At 37.5% G+C, this 24568-nt stretch overlaps 1 protein-coding gene across 16 annotated transcripts in view; it reads left to right on the forward strand.

The window, feature by feature from the left end:
- Lrrc7 (leucine rich repeat containing 7) overlaps positions 1-24568 on the forward strand; it is a 496759-nt gene that overhangs the window by 370395 nt on the left and 101796 nt on the right. For all 16 annotated transcript variants that reach the window (XR_015451809.1, XM_087212656.1, XM_087212660.1 and 13 more), the window contains 4 exons: positions 1497-1641; positions 6744-6816; positions 21217-21346; positions 22412-22527. Coding sequence is in view for 15 of the 16 variants with exons in the window: in XM_087212656.1 (XP_087068782.1) it covers positions 1497-1641; positions 6744-6816; positions 21217-21346; positions 22412-22527 (464 nt within the window). In the remaining variant the exon portion in view is untranslated. The remainder of the gene's footprint in view (positions 1-1496; positions 1642-6743; positions 6817-21216; positions 21347-22411; positions 22528-24568) is intronic.

Raw genomic sequence — 24568 nt, forward strand, 5'->3', positions numbered from 1 at the left:
CCACATGACATGGGAGGCCCTTTACCAGCGGCTCCTTCTCTCACCCCAACTTCATCAAAATTGCAGTCACTTGGAACTTCTCACTCTTTGTCAAAACCGCCACGCTTTTTCGCACTTCTCTGTGGATGTGTGTGCGTGTTCGCATTTCCACTTCCCTCTTGCTTGACAAGCAGTGTCTGGCAGACCATCTGCAGCCTCCTCCTGCTCGTCCACAGTGTTCCTTACATACACTGTATTCTACATATCATCACATATTATGAATTTTTTTATTCAAATGTTTTCTTCACTACTACACCTCAATACGGAAAAATAAAAAGTCTTCACTATAACAAGTTTGAGCTGCCTGACTCATGCTTGTTTTCAAGTTGATAATCCAGGCACTGATACATAATAGACTCTCAAAAAGGACTGATGAAGGAACAAAACAGTGACTCGGATGAGTAGAATAAAGCCCAAATCACAATTTTAAACCTTCCTTATGTATTTAAATTTCAGTAAAGTGATATGTTTTATTGTAGTAGCAACTGTAGTTAGTTTTCAAGTATATAACACAGGTACTGATACTTAATAGACCGTCAAAAAGGACTGATGAAGGAACAAAACACTGAATCACATGAGTAGAATAAAGTCTAAATCACAATTTGAAACCTTTCTTATGCATTTAAATTTAAATAAAGCAATGTGCTTTATTACAGTAGCACTCTAGTTAGTAAGTTAGTTATTTTATTCCATGTCAACCTGAAGATTATTGTTGTATTTTACCTGTTGCATTGGTATATATTTTTTGACTGCTGTATTGGAGATCATTCACATACTGTATACAACTCAGTGGTTTTTAGCATACTCATGTAGTTGTGCAACTGTCACCACAATGTAACCCTAAAACATCTTCATCAACCCTAAAAAGGACTCTGAATTCATTAGCAGTCATTCCCATGCCCCCTGTAACCCCACTCGACTTTATGGATTTGCCTATTTTGGAAATTCATACAAATAAAACCATGCGATGTGTGATCTTTTGCTACTGGCATTTTACAAGGTTCATCCATTTTGCACAAGTATCAGTACTTCATTCTTATGCCAAATAATGTACCATTATGTGGACAGACCACATTTTGTTCACCCTGGGAATATTCACATCAGCGGTTGCACACTTGTGTTGCTACCACTGCGAGGCTATCATGAATATTGCAGCTGTGACCATTTGTGTAAGGTTTTCTCTGTTTATTTGTTTTTATTCTCAGCCATACAGGTAAGGACTGCTGGGTCAGATGGAAAGTCTATGTTTAACATTTGCAAAAACTTCCAAACTGTTTTCCCAAGTGGAGGCACTGTTTTGCATTGATACATGATGGTTACAGTATTTCTTTGTGCTTTGCAACACTTGTTATGGTTGTGGTTTTTTAAATTAATCTTACAATATTATGGTTTTTACGGCTTTCGAATGTCTTATGAAAGTTTCTTAACTAACCCTGAGTTTATCCAATGTCATCAAGTCTATAGGGAAGTTAAAGATGTTGATATACCTGGATATGTCAAAAAACAGAATAGAAACGGTCGACCTGGGTATTTCTGGATGTGAAGCTCTTGAAGACCTGCTCCTGTCATCCAATATGTTGCAACAGTTGCCTGACTCTATAGGTGAGACTGTAATGTTTTGTCATGAATATTTATGTCAAGTATACCCTCTTCTTCTGGGGTAGTATAGTTTGTTTATAGTTGCAAGTAATATACTCTTTGCCTGATATAAATAAAATAGCACACTCTCTGCAATATCATAAAATAGTACATTACAAATATTTTTAAATGAAATGTTAACGCTAGTTGAATTAGAGAAGGCTCTCACTTTAAAACGATTCTGCTAAATTAATATTTTAAAAATTGTTATGTCTCCTATATTGTAAAATGTTGTTATAATCGTTATATAACTTAGAACTAGAGTAATTTGAAAATAATATGTTTATCTATGGGATTACAGTAGCTTCTGTCCACAGGATGTTGCTGTATTTTATTTTTAATGTCTTTGTAACATTGTTATAATATAGGAATAACATAAAAACATATAAATATAAAATGTCTTACTGGTTCTATTATTTTTTAAAAGGACATGTTAAGATGCTTGAAAGTGGATAATTTGTAAATATGTAATAAGCACTCCACATTTTTGGTTAGTAAATGTATGCATAAGTAAAATTATAAAATACAAATTTAATACAAATTTTGTATATATATCTTGCTAATACTATTAATGAGTGAACCCAGTTAGAAGGGTGACCATCAAATTACTTAACTTTGGAATATAATTTTAACCTCTTCAAAATAGACCCATCTGGGGCCAGGGATCTAGCTCAGTGGTTCCACTGACTGCCTTGCAATCGCAAGGACCCGAGTTTGATCCCCGGTACCAAAAAAAGCAACAACAAAATCGACCCCATCATATGTATTGGAACTTAAAGCTTCTGAAAATTAAGTCGCAGCCTAGGGAAACTGAGAGGAGGGAAACTTGAAGGTAAGGCAGTTTCCCAAATTTTTCTTCAGCATTTTATTACCACTTCCATTTTTGCCATTCTTTGAGACCTACAGAGAACATTAGTTTTAGCAAAAATCATAGTTTATCTTTTCTTTCTTTCTATTTTAGCAGACTTTTTGACTTATATAATCACATATTTGAAAACTGTGTTTGTCCAACTTGTTCAATTAGAGGACTTGACTGAGAGCTTTATTCAACATTTATTCTTACTTCCAGGCTCTGGCTCTAAAAATTCTGACTCAGTAAGTCTGCAGTGAGCCCTTTTATCTGTGTTTTTATTCAATGTCCTCAATGAAATTTGCATGCAGACAAGTTTGGGAAATACAGGTTTGTGTTGTTGCAAGAGGTGCAGTGATTGGAAAGATCATTCTCTCGCCAGGATGACGGAGTGACTAAGCTCATAACCTCACTCCCCACTCCACCTCCAATCCATGCCACTTCTGCTAGAGAGGAAACTGCACGTATCCAGAGTACATAGTTTTATTAACTGATGTCACCTAACTGCCAAGAACCACTGTCGTGGACTTGGTGGGAGAGGGAGAAAGAGATGAACAGAAACACTCATATAAAAGGAGAATGAAAAATAAAAATTTTAAATTATAGAAATGAAAAAATATGACTAAATCATTTTCCTTAGATCCCAACAAATATAATAAATACAATAAACTAAATTTATTTTGTTTAAAAGAATCAGTATGCCTCACAAGCGCAAGGGCCCGGGTTCGATCCCCAGTACCAAAATAATAATAATAAAAAAAATTAAAAATAAAAGAATCAGTATTTCAGGTGGGATATTAAAGTTCAGCTATATTCTGGTTGTGAGGCACACACAAAACAAAGCGCAGAAAATCTGATCTTTAGAAGACTGGCAGAAAGTGGAGCGTTTTTACCATGACAAAATTATTTGCTTAAAACATCTTCCTTTAACAAAGCAGACTAAAAAATTAACCTTGTGGTCTGAGAAAGGCAGCATGGGAAGGACTGCAGAATATCGGGCAGGATTCCTGGCTGCCACAAAACAGATAAGAACAGGCGAGTGGTGCCATATACCTGACACCTTTGTTACGGAACAGCTCGTGGATGGAGAAAGTCACTCTGCTATAGAAGCTTATTTCAACTTACTTTCCACCTTGTGCTTTCAGGGGAGTTGTATTGGCCACCTGCAGCATTGCCACAGCACAGGATTACAGATACAGAGTAGCTGGCTTTCCTCAGAGAACTGAGCGAAACGTCTGCAATAGGCCACTGAGAGCTCAGTTCCGTGGCCCTGGGATGATTCACTGATTCTCAAAGGATGGCAGGTTGCATCTTGTCTTGCTTATTTGAGCTCAGATTATCTATTGACCCCCAACATTTAAAAGATAAGAACAGCATGAATACTGCTGGACAGTGTGAATGAAAGGAAGTAGCAACTGAAATGAGATCTTCGCTTCCATCAGAGCTGTTCCAGTCCTCTGCAGTTGGGGTATTTGAATGGGGCAGCAGACTCTACAACAAGCTCTACGTGCTTACAGGCTTTGCTTCAGCTGGCTGCAGGGGAAAATGAAAAACTGTCTTTTCTCCTTCTAGGTAGTTTTAATAATCAGCTTCTTTGGATAACAGAGAAGCTCAGTACAAGACAACATGACTTTACCTTTCAGAATAACTCATCTTCATCACTGAGTGACTAAGGGCACACAGATTACCTGAGTTTTTCTATATTATTAGTCGTCTGACCTTAGACAACTTACTTAACTTCTTCCTGTCTTAGTTTCATCATCTGTTAAGTGGAGGTAGTAATAGTACCTACATCATAGTATATTACTTTCAGGAATGAATTAATTCATCTATGTAAGATTGCTTAAAACACTCCCTGCCTAAATACTGTTAGTTCAGTAACATAACAGTTATCATAATCTTAGATCTAATGAGAGCACATCTGTTTGCTTCAAAGTTCTATTGATATGTGTAAATGCCACTGAAATATTAGCTACTTTGGTAACAATATGTTAATGTTTAATGCATCAAAGCTAATTATGTATTTGTATAAAAATAGCTAAATCACAGTAATATACCTCCTTTTGTTCTTTAGTACTTCTTAGTTGGGAGCTTAGGATAAATGGGTAAAAAATTGGGGAAGTAGAGAGGAGGAAAAGGGTGAGATCCTTTTGATTCTTGCAGAGGAGAGGATCCAGGCACATGTGATGCCGCAGTGCACTAAAGGGATGGCCTGCCAGAGGAAAGCATGAGCAGTGTGGGTGACACTGAGGTCTTCTCCTACAATCAGATTCCAACTGAAACCCCAGAACCTTTCCACCCCTCGGATGACCTACCAGTGACAAATCTGTCACTTCCTGAGCTTCCCATAACTCCACAGGCAAGAAGTGAGGCAGGGTGGCCCAACTTGCTTCAACCTTTATACCTTCTGGGGAGAGCCACTGCCCCAATCTTCAGAAATATCTGTTGCCTTAGTCCCTCACCTGCCTCAAAATTTTATCAAGGAGAGGCAGGAACTGTGAGACCTTCCTACAGACTTCATGGTGCCCTGGCTTCCTGGTGTCTGCCCAGCCACCTGTAACCCAGCCTGTATCCTCCTGGGACCCAATCAAGTGATGCAAAGATGGTCAACCTCTTCCAGACCCACTGGTGTGCAGCAGCTGTGGTCTCTCTGGTCAGGGCTACCAGATCGTAACATGTGGCTGTCATTCAGCATCCCTGTTTTCTTTCCACAACTGATAAACAAGCTCAGATGTTCTTTTCTATTTCCAAAGTGGATATTGAAGCATACACACCGAGCCGAAATGATTCAGGCACACTTTGAATGTAGATGAATGCAGCAGTGAATGTTCAGACTTCAGGGATGAATTGCCACCACAGGAATTGTCCTCATCCCCAGGTGCTGTGGTTTTCAGCTGATGTATTGAGCTCCGAATGTTGAGGCCTTTTTTCACAGCAGTCTGATAGGGACAACATTTCTCTCCACTGGAGTGAGGATCCTGAAAGCTTCTGAAGAAGATGTAAATGAGTATACTGAAACATGAAGCACAACAACAGCTTTATGGCAGAGATTTTGTGGCTTAATCTTACCTTGAAAGTATTCTCAAAATGGTCGATATGGGGAGGGCATGACCTCAAAGCACATTCCTCGTAGCACCAACTTTTAAAGATACTCTGCAGATACACACACACACACACACACACACACACACACTCACAATAACTTTGGAGAGTCACAGTGTTCCGTCAGTACATTAAAAGGTTCTAGAGAAACCATTAAAGAAAGCTGTACAATTTTGTTTGATTTGACACTTCTCAAAGCATATTTGACCATGGAATTTAATATATTTTCCAAAAAATATATATCTTTTTCAAGACCCAGTAATCTATAGCATGTAAGTGTAGTTCCAATATAAAACAAAACCTAACCTAATGTTAATGCTCTACCCTTGGACTTTGGCTGCTTAGCCATATTGATCTTATAGGTTGTATTTGGCAGGATGAGGAGTTGGTTATGCCAAATGCAACTGCTCTTCAATTACTGTGTGGCTATTGCTCATTTAGACCCTGGCAAGAGAGAAAACCATAAAAGTATCGACGGCATAAATCAGATAGTAAAAGATAAATAGTTGTAACTTCAATTCTTGGCAGGGTCTCCTTGCTATATTAAAAATTGCAAGTTTCTTTGTGTTATGCTGATCCAAGTTAAAGATTTATGTTACCAAAGAGCATGAGGTCATATGTTGTAATTTTCCAAGTCCATAATTACAAACACCACATTGCAGTGCCTTAGTATTCATTCCTTGGTTATTAGGCTTAATTCAGATTTGTTTTCAATCTGTGTCACAATGGGAATGCTAGCTATTAGTGCTTAGGTGTCAATTAAATATGAAATCACAGCTGGTTTGAAAATTTTCACCTGGCCCCCTTGCTGAAAAATAGAAAAGGGAAGTGAAGTTGCATTTGTGTTAACATGGTATGTATGGAGCCCTTGGTTTTTGTTTACTTGTCTACTTTGATGTTCTTGAACTCCCACTGATGTAAGTGAATTTTTTACAAGAAAGTCAAAACCAGACTACACACAAATACTGTATCGGCTTATGGGCTTATAGAAGCAGAAGGCAACGAATCAGCATGGCAAGCATTCATCACAAGAGATTCCTCTGATTTCCTTTATATGACAGTCCCTGTCATAAACCTGCTCCAGTATATTAATAAGCCTTCTTCTCTGTTTTAGGACTGTTGAAAAAACTGACTACTCTAAAAGTAGATGACAATCAACTTACAATTCTACCAAATACAATCGGAAAGTAAGTACCAGAGTCTCCTTTAAGTCAGCCTGTTAAATCCAGAAATGAAAGAATACATTGTTCTCTACTTCAGAACACTTTGTACTATACTTTCTACTGTTTGTTCATAGGTCAGCTTATTTTAGACTGTATTTTATTCAGTTATATGCATTTGTAGATAATAGATCTTAATTTGATTATATATCTGAATATTGCATTGGCATCTAACTATACAAAATTATGAGAAATATCCAACCATACATCTTTCACTGGTAAAACAACTATGTAGACCCTCAATTATATCCTTGCTGGTATTTTCTATCTAGTACTGATATTTTGATGGAGTGGTAGTTCTAAATTCACCCAAATATATCTTGAAAAAATTAAATCAATTTTTCTAAGGCTCTTCAGTATGTATTTTACCATTATACTAATAATATTTGATATATGTATACAGAAGCTTAGTGTATTTTTAGAATCTAAAAGAGAAAAGCATTTGCTTAGCCAATATTTTCAAGGTAAAAGTCTAACATTGCCTTTTATGGGTGAACATGCTCCATTTATTGATAGCAATTTATTTTTGGCTCAATATTGCTATTAACATTTGGTTCACAATTCTCTTATGTATTTTTTCTCAATGTTTCACTGAAATGCTATTTTGTTTACAATTCATGTGACGTGACAGATCAGTACAAGCTGGCTTCATCCTGAAATTACGTGAGTCCATTTGATCAGGATCTTGGCCCTCATCTCAGTATGAAGAATTATCTAAATATTTACCTGATTTGGGTATGCTTGGGAAGAGAAAGCCTCATTTTTTTTATAAAACAGCTTTATTGGGTATAATTGACAGGAAAAAAAACTGCACATAGTTAAAGTCTTAAATTTGACAGATTTTGGCAGAGTATAAAGAGTTGGAACAATTACCGCTGAAATCCAGATGGCGGACGCGTCCCTTACAGCCCTTCTCCTGTGTCCTTTGCCACATCAGCAAATGGCTTTGTATCTGGGAAGCTTCACTTCTAAAGAGCAGGGCAATTTTGCAAAAGTCAAATTAAAATATTCAGACTCTGGAGAGTAAATAAAGTCTCAGTCATTTTCGTACTGCAGTACCCTCACCATACATTATTATTTTGTCTACAGTTTCTTCCACATTTTTCCAGTGTAGCATACAGAGAATGTTACTTCCTTTTTGGATACACAGAAGAAGTAACTGTTCTCATCAATGTGATACTTGTTTTAAAAACCTTCCCAATTGTATTCATACGCACTCACAGTTGGGTCAATTCTCATGGGCAACTGAATTCAACTTCATTTATGTCCACATAGATGATGACTGGTGAGCTGCAACCTACATTTGTATTTCTTGTATAATTAGCTCCTTGAAGGTGAAATGAAGAGAGTGGATAACCTAAAAGTAGGCCAAGGTGCTTTGTCCATAGGCAGTACAAGCCTGACTTCGGCCATCCTGAGAATGAGCCTTTGCCCGTGCACTGTGATTTCCGGCCAGATTGTCGGTCTCTGAATGACCTCCCTGGTGCAAACTCAGCCTTTTCTGGAGTCAGGGCTGACACTGGAGACAGCTGTGCCCGGAGCTCCTGTCACACGACAGTATGAGTTCCTGCCTCCCCTTCGCCAGCTGCACCTCATGCCAGAACTCATTTCAGGAACAGGAAGATGACAGAGTAACTCTGTCTCCTTCCCCGCAGCCAGGCGGAGTGTGGCAGCCGGGCTGTGCACACACATTCTCAACTCGAGTCAAGCTCAGTTCTCATTTACCACCAGTGTCTAGTTCTGTCCCTTACAGTCTTCCTGGTAATTGAATTATAAATGTGGAGAAAGATGAACTTACCCTGTAGTGACTTGATCTAAGCTTCTATACTCCTGTGTTGAAAAGGAAGAGACGGGGAAACATCAGGTGGCTGTCAGCAGCTTTCAGTTACTCAGAACAAAAGACCTGTCCCAGAAAAGCAGGGTAAATAACTAGGAATTAGAGCACCTGTGAACACTGAGAAGACTGAATAGTGAGCCTTCGTTTTGAAAGCCACTTATTCTTATTAAATTGTCAGATACCAAAAAGCCAGAAGAAATACTTACGTGATATGAAAGAAGCAATATTTAAAAGAGCTGGGCAGGGGAGGTGCTTCCTTGGCAAGTCCAAGGGGACTTGGGGAGACTCGTGGAGGAATGGGAGAAATCAGTGCTTCGCTGGACTGAAATCATTACTAACCAGCATCATGATGGAACTGTCCAGAAAGCTGCGGAAGCAGTTCTGCAGAGATGAAAAGATCCACTCAAAGGCAATGAGGGAAAATAGTTCCCGGTGTTTCCTGGTACTTGCGTGACAGTTCCAGGCATCGCCTGTTGTGGGATTGACCAGAGAGTAATTTACTGTGAAACATATAAACAGACTCCGCCCCCTGGTGACCGTGAAGTGCTTTGATCGCATGGACCACTCATTAAACTCACTGCTGTCCTCCTTCCCCAGGCTTCGGCCACACATAATGTCCTTCAGCATCTGCACCCTGCTTCTGGGTTTTCCCACTTCTTGTTACTTCAACCTGAAATAGTCTTTCCTGACTTTTTATAAGGCTGCTTGCTTCACATCTTCTAGGTCCATGCTCTTAAGCTTCAATGTGCATTTAAATTACTAGGGAATCCTTTCTGCAAAGCAGATTCTGACCCAGGAGGTCTGAACCCCTGGGGGTTCCAAGCTTTGCATTTATCACAAACATCTAAGTGTTGTCAGTGTTGCCGGTGCAAGGACAACACTTTGGGTAACAAGGTTCTAGTTATGGCTTTAAATATCACCTCCACAGTGCAGCTTTCCCTCAATGCCCCTCCACCAATATGTCCACCCACAGATTCTCTCTGTATCTGTGTCCCTTTTCCTTCCCTCGTGGCACTTTTCAGAATCTGTACTTGCTTATTTTATTGTTCCTCATACTGTCTTATTCTGTCTTGTAAATGCAAACACCACACCTCCGTTAGAATAGTTTTCCTGTCTCAGCTCCAGAATTGTAGAAGGTTTCTAAAGATGATGAATGCTAGACCCTACTTTACTTTGGGTTTCAATTCCTAGATTGTTTTGTGCTAACCAGAATTTTTTGGTAAGAAGATGAGAAAAATCAAACGCTAATGATGTTTACAGTGATATGTCTTCTTATTTAGAACTCTTGTGCTTCTATACTTCACTAAATGCTTTTGTTCAGAAAAGAAAAATGGAGTAATTACTCGTGAGTATGGATGCTAGGTTATTCATATACTTGGTTTTCCTTTCATAAAGATTGATTATTCTCTTAAAAGTATGAAGATTTATCAAAGATAAATGAGACTACTTAATTCAAAGGTTGATTACTGTTTTAGAAAAAGGTTAAAAATCATAAAAGTTCACTTTTTAGAGATTTTTAATGTCATGATCTTCTTTTGATTATTGTTTTGGGGAAAAATAAGGGGCATGTCAGAAAAATGGGCTAATAGAATGTTTTTAAGTGCTGGATATATCAACATCAAAATGTTAATCTTCTCACTAAATGTTCTTGCTTAGGAAAATATGGTTATTTTGCATAAAAAATATGTTGCTTTTATTAACATGCCATGGGCTTATAGGAACAATTATTAAGTATTTTTAAATACTTAATATTTAAAGTGTTTAAATTCTTTAAATATTTAAATGCTATTTTAATGTGTAATATGGTAGATACCAATAAATATAACCTACATAAACCAAAGTTGTTCGGGGCCATTGGGGATTTTTAAGAGTATGACAGGATCCTCGGACTGATAAGATTGAGGATTATTTCTATACATGTCAGAGTTTGGAAATCATCAAATTTAGTAAAATTATAATAACTATTGTCTAACTTACATTCTGACTCCAAGGTAGTCATCTATACACAGTGTTTTGAATTTATACATATGATACCCAAAGGCACTACATTGCTAAAGGTTTCTTATGCACTTTAAAAACAATTTATACTTGAAAAAAACAAGCAATAACACAATGATTTTTTATGTTAGAGAGTTCAGATTTCTAGATTAGAGCTAGAATGAAATTTGATTACAATCTGGTTAACTGGCATATGCAGAAAGTATTTTGTTATTGGTCAGATAATCTATATTTTATTACAAAGCATTCTACCTAAAATTCTAAACTTTGAAATCCTAGAAATGTTAAGACCAGCTGCAATGACCAGGACTTTTTATTCTGCACATGGAATATTTAAATATTTAGATTTATATTTGGTATTTTGTAATAGTACAACTATTAAAAACTACCAGAAGAATTTATTTTTCAGTATCTTCACAGTTGAAATAGATTCCATGATTTCTGTGCCAAATGACTTGTAAAATTATTTTTGTTGTTGATCCTTAAAATATGCCTAGACAGCACCAAGAATTGAAAGTCAAAGGAAAATAATAATAAACAACATTTTGTACCACAGTATTCTGGACACCAAGTTTGGTGATTTGTAGACATTATCTTTAGTTAAAGGCCCCATTAACACTATTTGATATGTATTCTCCTCCCATCAACAGATATGGCCCACTAAGGCTGAAGGAAGCTACCCTACTTCATTGCCAAGCTGTTAATTCCACTGTATCTCATATATCAGTGTATGTGAGAGCTGAGTCATGCATTTTGTGATTGACTCTTCATACCTGGTAATTTAACGGGCCTCATTGCTCTAGCCAGAAAGGATTTTTCACAAGAGAAATCTCATGCTGGGCTTGCTCTTTCTTAGCTTTATGGTCTTTGATAAAAGTAATAAAAACTCAGAATTTTGAATAGGCATCCTAAAGAGTCATTCTTTCGTAAAGTTGGCCAAGCAGAGAGGAGTAGGAATCGGGAAATGTGAGGGCTGCACAAAGCAAGGCCAGTCCTTCTCACGAGCTTCCTCTGTAGGGTCTGAGATGTGAAGTGAATTAGATCGTTGGCAGCCACGACACTAAAACAAGTTTCATAGGCAAATAAACAGAGCTATTTGGGGACTCTGTATTCACATTAGAGCAAACTATGGTAACTTGTTTCTTTTCCATTTCTTCTATCAGTCTCTGGTTTGCATGGCGACTCATCATTTAACTTTGATTATTTTGCCATGTCTTCCCAGCTAGAATATGGGCTCCTTGAGGGCTGGGATTATGCCTTGGACATTTCTGACTTCCTTCTGTGCAGCAAGGCGATGTGGTACAGAGCCATGTTTGTAAGCCCGACAATTTGACTTCATCTTCAATCCTAGATTCTCCACCCATTAAACAAATCCCTTTGCATCTTAGAGCCACATTTTTCTGACCTGTAAAGTGGAAATAATAACTTTAATAATAACTCAGAGGTTTTTGTGAGACTTAGTATAAGATAGCACTGCCTTAGTTACTTTCCTCATTGTGGGGCCAAAATACCTCACATGCACAATTTAAGAAAGGAGAAGTTTACTTTGGCTCAGAGTTTGCAGAGGTTTCAGTCCATAGTTGGCTGGCTCCGAGACAGAGCAACATGGCAGAGGGGCCTGGCAGGAGGAACAGCTCATGATGTGGCTGCAGGAAACAGAGATCCAGGAAGGAAGGAGGGAGACACAGGACCCTTCCAGGCCACATTAGGCTCTTCCCCGTGACCGTCTCCTCTGACCAGGCTGCACCTCCCAGCACCACATTCAGCCATAAACTCCTCAGGGGACTCATCCAGTTACGGTATCACAGCCCCAGTATCCAGTCACCTCCCCAGAGGCCCTCCTATGAGCACATGAGGCTTTAGGGGGACATCTAGATGTAAACCACAACAATAGCCTTTAATAAATTATAGCCATTGTTATTAATAACCAAAAAAGGGACCTGTCATTCCTTATGTTCGTCTATGAAAAGACTGTCGGTATGGCGTGAGTGAAACATCTAGTTCTTAAAAGTAAGAATGTCTTCCACTTACTTGAAATGAGATCATGATAGTTTTATTTCCCAAACCCTTACATATACACACAGAGTTACTGAAATGGAATCACCTCCAAGAAATGATCAAATGGAATTTTTTTGATGATTGTAACACGTGTAAGATTTCAGTTCATGTGAAAAACCAGAAATGATATCCATTTAATAGGATATCCATTTCTCCTGCAATGACCATAACCTGCCCCAGCTTTTTGGAATTGTGACTATTTATGGGTCATGACTAAATTATAATGGCTCTTGGAGCACAGTATCCTAATTATAACTGTACATGAAATATTTCTATATTTTTGAATAAGAAAAATTGTAGTACTGTATCCTAACTTGGAACATATAGAATTTCTAAAAAGTGATCTAGCAATGGGTGAAGCTACTGTCTACTCATCAGTGTAGATTTATGTACTAAAAAGTACTTATAACAGTATTTTTCATTTGTGTGATACTTTTCTCCTATAATCTCAAATAATTTTTTGAAATTTTTTTTTTCAATCAGTCGAGCTAACTTCCTAGAGAGTGCAAAGAAAAACAAAAGTTTGTAGTTGCTTTGAATGGGTGGAGCAGCTGCGTCAAGTGAAAAATGTATTGTCTATATGATGATAATAACTGCCCGAGATCAGTCAACATTTCAGAGGCAAAATCTCCAAATGATTTTGGAGATTTCTAAGAGATGCTCCTTCTGTCAGAGTTTTACTGAATCCAGCTTAGATTGGAATGTAGCACTAGAAACTCGTGACGTCTGTTTAGCATATAAAAAAGAATTACTCTGAATAAAGTTTGTCAATTTTTACCCACTGGCCCAAGCAACTTAACTAATATCAATGAGAAATTAAGGATGGAATCTAAAACTTAATTCCGAGGCTAAATTAAATGAAATTGATTTACAACCTCTGAAAATAAGAACAGTAGCAAGTTAGTTAGCATTCCCTTTGTGTCCATTCTTAGTGTTCTAAATGTATTGAGTGTGTTTGTGTTTGTGTTTAGGCTTCAAGGTACATGATTAAGTGCTGCTACTAATTACCCTTTGCCCAGAGTGACACATTGTAACAAAGTAACTTGACTGGAATATTCCACTAGTATTCTTGAGAGTCTAGCCTCAAACACCAACTGCCTGGCTGCAGTTCAGTCTCTACCTTGGGCTATACCATCACTTTTGTCCTGGCAATATCAAGCCTTCTTTACTAACAATAGGTATGTAAGCAGTTCACCTTTGCCAAAAAAAAAAAAAAAAAAATCATTCATTCTCTCCTCTCTCCTCCCTCTCTCTCCTAATACAGTAACAATTTTTTATTCATCTGAAATTTGCCTTCCTCCCACATATGACTAATCACTTGCTGGTAATTTTACATTTTCTTGACTAAAAGACAGCTTTATTTCATGCAACAGTCCACTTTAAAAAGAAAATATCACAGGATAACTTTTATATATTTTAGAATCAGATTTAATCTGATTTAATCTTTTTCAGAGTATGTTCTACCTCTTAAAAGGTTGTTTTAATGGAGAGCTATTTATTGTCCAGGAGTTTAGCACGCATTAATCCTCATTAGAACTGTGTATAGGAGATGTAACCAAGCACTTTTATAGATGAAAACACGGGGGTTAATAGAGGGAATTGATTGAGCAGCTGTTAAGGGCCCCCCTAGAACTAGAGTCCAAGCATTTTGGAGACTAAGAGTCACATTTTCTGCTGAATAATATCACATCTGCTAAGAATTAAAAGTGAATCAAGAAGGTGAAACCCAAAGCCATTTACTTTTCCACTCATTAGCCACTAGATAAATAGTAGATTTAATGATAGCTACTGGGCATAAATAATGGTAAAGTGAAATTATAGATTATCTATGTAGTACACTCATAAACCCTCTTCCCCATTAGCTAGGTAATTGAGGGTAAATGGTACAGCACTATTTTTCTAACCAAGAGTTTCATGAAATCCAATCTAAAGTAGAGAAAAATATAGAGAATATTTTTTAGAAATATTTTTAGAATATTTTTTAGAAACTAAAGTTAATATTTTTGTTTGATTTCGAACATTAGTACTCCCAGTAATGTCACTGATACTGATAGTGTGTAACATCAAGTTGGCACAATCACAGCATTTGGTCCCTGCCCCACGCCCCAGAACCAGGATCTGAATTTTAACAAGTTCACCTGTTTTTTCACCTCATTATTATAAATTGTAGTGGTAACTTGATTATACATGATGGCTGTTTTTATACAGGATCTTATACTAACACATCTTTGGGGATTTTTAATGAGACAGTCATCAATAAAGTGAGCTGATATTGTATGTTACGAGTTTAAATCTTTGGAATTTCAGAGATCATTGAAAAATGTGTATTTTGCACTTAACTAGCTGTTTGTAACCAAAGATGTAAAATACTTTCAGACTCTAAATCATTAATTTAGTGTAGCCCACTGTGTAGTAATGATATCTTTTTGATGCGGAAGGAAATCCTTGCTTTGCAGAGTAGTATGCAATTGTATAGGAAAAAACAAACACACTATTTTTCCTACTGTACTCTTCAGCATACAGCACTTCTGGTCCTGGAATGTGTGGGGGTTTCCCACACCAAACAATTCCCTACTTTCGCTCTGGACACTACATGAGTGTCCTACAATTTAACTCAATTCTGACACATCTATCTGGTGCTGGAATCAGTACTCACAAGTTTTAAGTCACAGTTCCATAAGGCTGGCCTCCACTTCGAGGCAAATCACAAGTTCGGATCTCGGGAATTTCTGAATGACCAACTGTATATAAATTGAGGATTTCCACGCCTCCTTCCTCAAGTCCAGTCTTTTGATGGAAAAGCTCACAGAAATCAAGGAAACAAGCTACCTGTGTAGTATAAAGGGTATTTCAAAGTGTACAGAGGAGCAACCAAGGAAAGGAACACAGGGGAAAGTGTTAGGAAGAGATGCAGAGCTTCCATACCCCGTCCCTGTACACCTCCTTCCCAGGGCTTTGGAGACCCTTTCTTATGTAAGCCTGATGGATCACACCATTGGCTCATCCTTCAGCTGCTCCTCTCCTCCTATAGGTCAGGGGTGGGACTGAAGGTTCCAGCTGTCTAATCATGTGGTTGGTTTTCCTGACCAGCAGCTCCCACTCTGAAGCTATGCAAGAGCCCAGCCATAGGTCTTCTCATCAGTATACAAAAAGACATTTATTTGGAGATTCCAAGGCTTTTAAGAGATTTGTACTAGCTACTGGTTACATTTAAATAGCTTTCTTAATATAAAACACAACATCACAGTGACCCTAAAAATGACCCTGCAGCCAGGCATAGGGGTACAAGCTTGTAATCCCAGCTAATCAAGAGGCTGAGGGAGTAGTATCACTCGTTCAAGGCCAGCCTGGGAAACCTAGCACGACGCTGTCTTAAACTAAATACATAAAATGGGATGGGGATGTATGTAGCTCAGGGTTAGAACCCCACCCACCCCGGGTTCAGTCCCCAGTATGAAAAAACAAACCTGAAACTGCATGAAACATTCTTAATTGATGGGGGGGGATTACAATTATTCCACAAAAGGTCTTTAAAGTTTTTTATTGTACCATTAAACACTCCTGCTATAGGCTATAAATATACAGGGAAATGCACAAATAATGAAACTAATATTTATCGAGTACACCGTAATTTTAAGCAATAGGGACATTGTGCATTAAAGTTTGCTTTGTAAAAAGTTGTCGAGATTAGCCTGACTGGTCTTGCCTTCTTTTCATTGTGCATTATAATACAGAGTGAATATCTTTTCTCTGCCTCCCTGAATTGGCGTTCTCTTAAGTTTCAATCAGCTTCCAGAATTTTAGCCTTCGTGATTTTGGTGTTGTGAAATGTCTCGGCCAGTCCCTTTAATGGGGAATTCATTGCCAGTCTCAGCTCCTGAGGGACACCTGCATCCTCTTTGTCTCAACCACTTTGCTCATCTGTGCACCTGCGTTTGGCCTTTCCAACCCCCTCGGGCAGCTTCTCTGCACTTCTCTGATAGTGACAGCATCAGCATTCCCACAGCCAGCAATCTCTGCTATTCGGTCCTGTTCAAATCCTGCAAAGGTATTTGCAGTGTGCTAAGTTTCTGCTAGGCTGCATGCACATGACTTGACGTTGCTTCCTGCCACGAGGCTCACATATTTTCATGTTTCGTATTATATTTCATCCAGAACTCAGGCAGTGAAACTGCATGATCACCAACTGCAGCCTGAAAAGTCTCTTCAAAAGTCTGTGAAAGATAAAAGATTTTTAAAGTTGAAATAACTCTGTGGCCCAATGGCTGGATATGAAGTTAATGAAGTTGTACTTGGTAATGAATAGGAAGTTACCGCATCTTCATTTCAATCCCCCAAGAGAATTAGGGTGGCCGAGGGCATTACCCAGTAGTGGTAGTTAAGTTTGAACAGTTGAATCTTTTGGCCTATAGTCTTTCTACTGCTGAGGGGCGAGGAGGCAACATGGCTCCACGAGATGTTGTCCGTGTGGCACTTCATGACGGACGGGCAGGCTGATCAGAGACAGATCACAGTGCCTGGTCACGGATCGCGAAGTGCATCTGCTATTCTCACTGTGGTCTGTGGACAGAGGAAATGGTCAAGCTTCATGCAGTTACTCACTGTTAAAATACTGGGTAACTGAAATTTGAACCATGTGGTTGGGGGGACGAGTGTTACTTAATGAAACAAGGCAACTGATATTTTTGCACAGTGGAACTGCACAAAGTGACTGCCTTACTGTGATTTGAGAGCAACTTCAAACAGAAAAAGAAAAATTGAGAAACTGTGATTTTTTTAAGTTATTTGAATATCTTCTTTGACTTCAATTTCTTAATATACTTCTGATTTTTTTATTAAATATCCCTCATAATTTTATTACCATTTGCTTAGTCCATGACCCCAAGCTATTGGTAGAAACCTCTTTCGTGCAGTTCTACAAAATGTGACGAGTGTTAAGTACAAGACATAGTCCTAGGCTCTTTTTTTAAGGACACAGTGACACTATATTAGTGAGTCTACCACATATGTTGATTTCTGTCCCCACAAACACACATGCAGAGCCACATAACTGTGATCACCTGCCACCCTGGAATATGACCACCCCTGCATGTGGGGGTCTCAAAGTATCTAAAAACAAATGCAGTTGGGTTCACTAATAATAAGGACAACATTTATTCAACACGTATTTTGTGATAGGTAATGGGATGAGTTCTTTTTTAATCTTAAAAATTGTTGGGGCTGGGGATTTAGCTCAGTTGTTCTGCCGCCTGCCTCACAAGCGCGAGGTCCTGAGTTCGATCCCCAGTACCAAAAAAATAAAAAAATTTCAAAAAATGATTCCAAAAAATGTATTACAATGAAAGACACGTGTCATCAACCCCTTCAAAATATTCTCCCTCTCACTGGGAACATACTTTGACGAGTTCCTAAGTATTTCATAAAATTATTACAACCTCATTACAAATCTGCAGAAACTGAGCTTGGAGTGGTTATATGATTTGTCTACATAAAAAAGGAAAAAATGTCTCTTAGGCAGTACTTGCCTTAGAGCTGTTTCTGAAAGCTGAACGCTGTGTTCACAACTGGTTCTAACCAGCAGAGCCTGTTCAGGACCCGAACCTGGAGGGCCATAGGCAGATCAAACTGGACTAAATGCGTAGATACGTCTCCGACCGAGGACACTGGGTCTTGATCTGCCTAACCACACAGTCTTGTGAACTCGTGCCACTCTTTCCATAATGCAAATCTTTTACTCTTCATGAACAAACTGTGAGCCAGGATGCCCACCCTGTGGTCGCTGCCCTTACCCCTCAGCTCACTACTTAGTGAACTTCTTCCCTCGCGTGTTCCTTTGCCTGGCAGGGAAATGAACGCACCTTTGCTTTCGGAGCTAGCTGGTGGTGATCTTGGTTTATTGGTTGTTACTCAAGATCATACACCAAGTGACAGAACTGGTAGACAAATCCATTTTCCCGCTGCAACTCTTGAGCTCAATTTCCATGTTAATGTTAATTAAATGATGGGAGCAAATGACATCCAAGCTAGCTAGTTCCAACATACAGAGAGGAGGAAGCTCTTCTATACTCTTTGTCCAGCTAACTTTCAATCATTTTTCTCTTTACAGTGGCAGGATCCTCACCCTTGGGAAGTCCTTCCTATTATAATAATAAAAAATAATATTGATGGCAATAACAGTGCAATAATACTAACAACACCACCGTAGCAATTTAAATGTAGCCAGCGTTCACCCTGTGCCAGGCTCTGTTTTCCCACTATCTCAAGCCAGGCGTGAGTTGTCTAGTTTCCTTGTAGAACTTCAGAAAGCTACTATTCCTTTTGTAAATCTGGGGTAAAGCAGCTAAGTATGGAGAGGTAGGGACTGTGATAAACTAGAGACAAACAAGGGAACGGTGTCCATTTGAGGGCAGCGCTGATTCTCCATTTCCATGACTTGTTGTAAAAGAATACAGGCCCAGTCTTACCAGGTTTGAAAAAGGCACTGAAAATCTAGGTTATTGGGTAAAATTTACTCCTTTTTATGATACATTGTAAACCAAACAAAACACATTCACAAGCTGAAATGTGCCCTGTCCATAGCTTCTGCTGCAGACCTTTGGGCTGAGGCAGGATCGGATCAGAGCCACTTTACCAGCATTTCAGAACCAGCTGTGCTATTTTCTGTGGCTTCTGGCAAGTTACTTTCCCTCTGTAAACCTCAATTTTGTTATCCACAAAATGCATATTTAAATAGTAGATATTTTATAGGTTGTTAAAAGGAAGAGGTTAATATTTTCTTTTTTTCATTAAGTTTATTGATACATTTTAGTTATATAATATGATGACATTCATCATTGGGAATTTGTACCTTTACATGATATATCTTGATTCTTATTTTTTCCCACATTCTCCTGCCCTCCCTTCAACCTCTCCACCCCTCCCTATTTACAAAGATGTTGTTTCTGTTTTTTCCTTCTTTTCTCATATTTTTTCCTTTCACTTCTTTCCTTTCCCCTACCCCTACCACTTCCCCTTCCCCTTCCCCTTTGGACCTTTTCTTGCAGTTTCACATTATTTATTATACATTTTGATCCTCATTTACACTTTCAGTTTCTCAAGCCAGAGAAACTATTTGGTATTTACACACGTGTGTCCTGCTTATTTCACTTAAGCATATAGCCTCAATGTGCATCCATTTAGCTATAAATGTCTCTAGTTGATCACTTTTTATGGCTGAGTAGTACTCCATTTTATTTTTTTAAAACCCATATCTTCTATACCCAGTCACAAGTTGATGGGCATTTGGGCTGTTTCTAAGATTTAGCTGTTACAAACTGTGCTGCTATAAACATGAGTGAACATACATTGTTGTGGTATAATGCTTTTAATTCTTTGGGGAAGATACCCAGAAGAGGGAATAGCTTAGTCAAATGGGACCTCTAATCCTAGTTTTTTGAGACATCTTCACACTGATTTCCACAGTGGTTGCACCAGTCTACACTCCCATCAGCAGTGGAGAAGCATTTGTTAATGGTTGATTTCATGATAGCAGCTATTCTTTCTGGAGTAAGGTGGAATCTCGGTGTTGCTTTCAACTGCATCTCACGAATGACCAGTGATCCTGAACATTTTTTCATATGTTTATTTGCTCTTTCTACTTCTTTGCCTGAGAAATGTCTGTTCAATTCAGATGCCCATTTTTGTTTTTTGGGTTTATTTATTTATTTATTTATTTTTGGTGCTGGGGATCGAACTCAGGACCTTGCGCTTGTGAGGCAGGCGGCAGCACCACTGAGCTAAATCCCTGGTCCCTGGATGCCCATTTTTGGATGGGGTCTTTAAATTTGGAGGTCTGTTTTTTTTTAAGTTCTTTATAGATTCGAGATAATAGACCTTTGTCTGAGGAACTGCTGGTAAACATTTTTCCCATGCTGTGTGCTGTCTCTTCACACTGTTGGTGGTTTCTCTTGCTGTGCAGAAGCTTTCTAATGAGATGAAATTTCAGTTGTTGATTCTTCAGTATTTTCTCTTTTGACTCTCTAAAGTGCTTGGTAAGATATCTAACATTTCATAAGTATTTGGGTTTTTCCCCCATTCATCTTCCCGTCCTTGAACTGGCCCCCCACACCCCTCTCCCTGCCCCATGAAGGTTTGAGGGTCTCATCCCAAGGATGTACATTCTGGATCTGACCATAGATAACACCTAGACTCCCAACAGACAGACAAACAACCCTTCTGTCATGTTCAATGGTTCATTGAAATGTTGGTTGAATTAAGACAGGTAAAGAATTAACCATATTTATTTTACTACATTAAAGCATTTTTATGATGATATGGAACCACTGGGCTGAACTGATAAAAAAGTTACTTGTGGAATACCATGCAGACCAAGATGAAGGACTTCTGTTTGGTGAAAATGAATGTATGAGTTTTCAAAACTTTTGTTTTTGCCATCTCACCTTTCAGAATATCTAATGATGTGTCGAATTTTTCAGTTTATCGTTATTAGAAGAATTTGACTGTAGCTGTAACGAGCTCGAGTCGCTGCCTTCGACAATTGGCTACCTTCACAGTCTGCGAACCCTAGCAGTTGATGAGAACTTCCTTCCGGAATTGCCTAGAGAAGTGAGGAATAAACTTGCCTTCTAGCGACTAACTCAAGGAAACTGTTTTGCAATGAAATCCTAACAGATGTAGTAGCAGTAGAGATCATGAGCTGAGCATCTCTCTGTCTATTTATACAGAGTTGGAAGGGTGCTGTTGTGCATGCATGTGCGTTAATTATTCTATTTTAAAGACAAGTGACAAATTCTAATATTTAACTTAAAAAATGCATTTGACTTAATGTTGCATGCTAATAATAATATATTAAATATTAAAGTATTAAATCAATGCTAAGGAATAAAATTTTAGATCACTTAATTTCCATGTTTCATTTTTAAGAACAATTATAAATAGCATTTTGAGATTATTACTTTTATACTTCTGAAGTGAAAAGGATTTTTGCTGTAAATATGTTTGTAAGGTTTCATGTTGCATTACAGTATTATTTTAACTTCCAGATCCACCAAGAAATTCTGTTAATTTTTATCTCTAAATTGGATTTTGCTTACTGTCAGGCAAAAGCATGAAATATACTTTCAATTTAATATTTTCTACTAAACACTTCCATAATGATGGAACAATAATCAATATATCATTATTTTGGAGCCAAAAGTTATGAACAAAAATGACAAATACCATTGTAATGTGGAGAAAAATTAGCTTTGCCAAGGAACTGTCAATATTTCATTTTATGAACATTTGTGCTCTGCTGTTATAAACAGATAGATTAGTACACACTCACGTGGGTAGAAAAACACTGTGATCTATGAAAACAATTGTGTCAGCAAGTATTTTAACAGTAAAATTGTTAAGAAAATGTTTCCTTCCTAATATAAAAGAAAATGGGGTATCTATTGCCTTACTATCTAAAAGTATACCCAGTACGCCAAAATAAATAAATAAATAAAAGTATACACATATTTTTAAAAGCAGGATTATAAAAATAAGGCAATACACATTTTAAAAGAAAGTTGAAAGTAATAGAGAAGTCTGAGTTAATTAAAATGATTTATAAATTTTAAAAATTATGTAAATTGGCATATTACTGTGATTCTTGACTTATTTTGTCCTTTTCGCTACCCATAGATTGGAAGCTGCAAGAATGTAACAGTGATGTCTCTCCGCTCCAACAAGCTAGAATTCCTTCCTGAAGAAATTGGTCAGATGCAGAAACTGAGAGTTTTAAATTTAAGTGATAACAGGTATTTTGCAACATTTCATAATTGCATTCTGGTCATCTACTATTATCAAGTTATTGCTCTTTATAATTTTGGAAATATTTTCTATATCATATAAGGTATATGGAATGCAAATACATATGCTTTCTATAGACAATGCAAAAACTAAATTATTTTTAAAGTAAATCTAACTTTTACTATTTGGTTATATTAAAGTCATATTACATTATACATTAAATTTATATAAAATCTATACACCTAAATTTAGATATCAAAACCCTCCCATATGTAGGAACCATAGTTCTAGGAAAACATGGGGATATAATTGTAGTAAAAAGCTGTGAAAATTATTTTCTGATTAGTAAAGTATACTAATAAATAAAAATATATTTTTTTACAATACGTGTATCTATTGTACACATGCATGTGTCTTCACATATATGTTTACTTATCTCTCCAACAAATCTACTGGGTAATATGTATATTTTGACCCCAGCAGAGTGCTGGTAAAGAATGTCGCGAGTAAGGTTATTACTCAAAGGTCATAAAGTTTGAACATTATAGCAAGTACAACCAAATAGCTACTTAGTCAGGTGCAAAATACAGCAACCTAAAACAGGAGAGGCCCTCCACTTGTGACAAAACTGTTATATTGATAGATAGGTAAGAAGAAAAAGGGAAAATTTGCAATTCTTTGTTTCTACCTTCTCTATAAATGGCACATATCCTAAAATAGAAAAAGTAAAAGTAGATGTTGACTAGAAGTAACTAAGCTGATAATGTGATTACAGAACAAAATGCATGAAAGCAGACTCTCCAGTAAGTTTTCATCAGACAAATGATGTATGAGGAACTAAGAGACCTTGTGATGCAACTGTCAAAGATGGGCTTCTATGAAATCATGAAGAATATTCATGGAAGTTTCAGGATAGGAAGGGAAATTCTCATTTGTTTATAGCTTATTTAAGGAAAGAGTTGTGGATTTTAAAAACTAGTCTCTTAGTAGCTCCTTAATATTTCTACACAAAAAGAATAAAGCTTTTTATTAAAAGGTTTGGGATTTTATTTATAAACTCAGGGTTGCAAGGAGGCACGAAAGCTCTGTGTGTCAAGGTTAAGCCATGTCAAACCAATATCCTTTCCTCCTCTGGTGGAGTTGCCAGACTGGAAAGTGAGGGAAATGTACTTATTGAATATTACATCTGACTTTCAGCAAGATAGTCTTTCAAATCTCTCCTTCCTTATGAATTAGACTAGGAGATATGTCATGAAGATGTCATAAGTGGATGTACTCCTATGGGAGTCAAATGCAGTCCCAGTGGAACCATTATTGCTGAGTTGGAGAAGGGGTCTAGGTGATGGGCTACAGAATTTCTCTCCTAAATTCTTGACCTCTCAAATTCTGCCATTGGTAATATGCATGACTGTATAGAAAAAATACTTACCCAATGTTACACATGGTTCATAACTAGAAGGACTGTTAATGCTTTGGAGTTACTTATTCAACAAATATGGCAGACCTGAGTGCCTGTCATGGGACACACACATTGACAGGTCTTAGGCTAAATGTACGAGTAAGATATTGATGATCTCACAAAATAACTATTTCATCCTGCCAAAAATATATGCCTAACTTATCCTCTACTAGAGTGGCTAGAACACAGAATGAAGCCAATTTAATATTTTTAATTGATGAATCAATTAATCAGAGATAAGAATCAATTAATCAGAGATAAAAATCAATAATCAATTTTCAAAGAGGCCAAAGTTAACCATTGCCGTTAGACAATGGACTGCTAGGAAAGATGCTGAAATTAAAAACATTATCTAATTGCAATTTCTTATTTAAAATATAAATATTTTAGGCTTGATATTATATATTAGTATATGTTATATATTAACTGTGCCAATAGTTGTTCCTTGTGAAATATATTGCACATTTAAGGTACAAAATATAAGACATTTGATGGAGGCCACTAACAAAGCCAGGCAGATAAAACCCTTTATCATTCTCTAATAACCTCTTTCTTTTCTTAATATTCTACTTTTATGATTGGTGATTTAC

Source organism: Heterocephalus glaber, unplaced genomic scaffold (assembly GCF_053883595.1).
Source record: "Heterocephalus glaber isolate CG9 unplaced genomic scaffold, H.glaber_assembly_v1.0 deba00001442, whole genome shotgun sequence".
NCBI lineage: Eukaryota > Metazoa > Chordata > Mammalia > Rodentia > Bathyergidae > Heterocephalus > Heterocephalus glaber.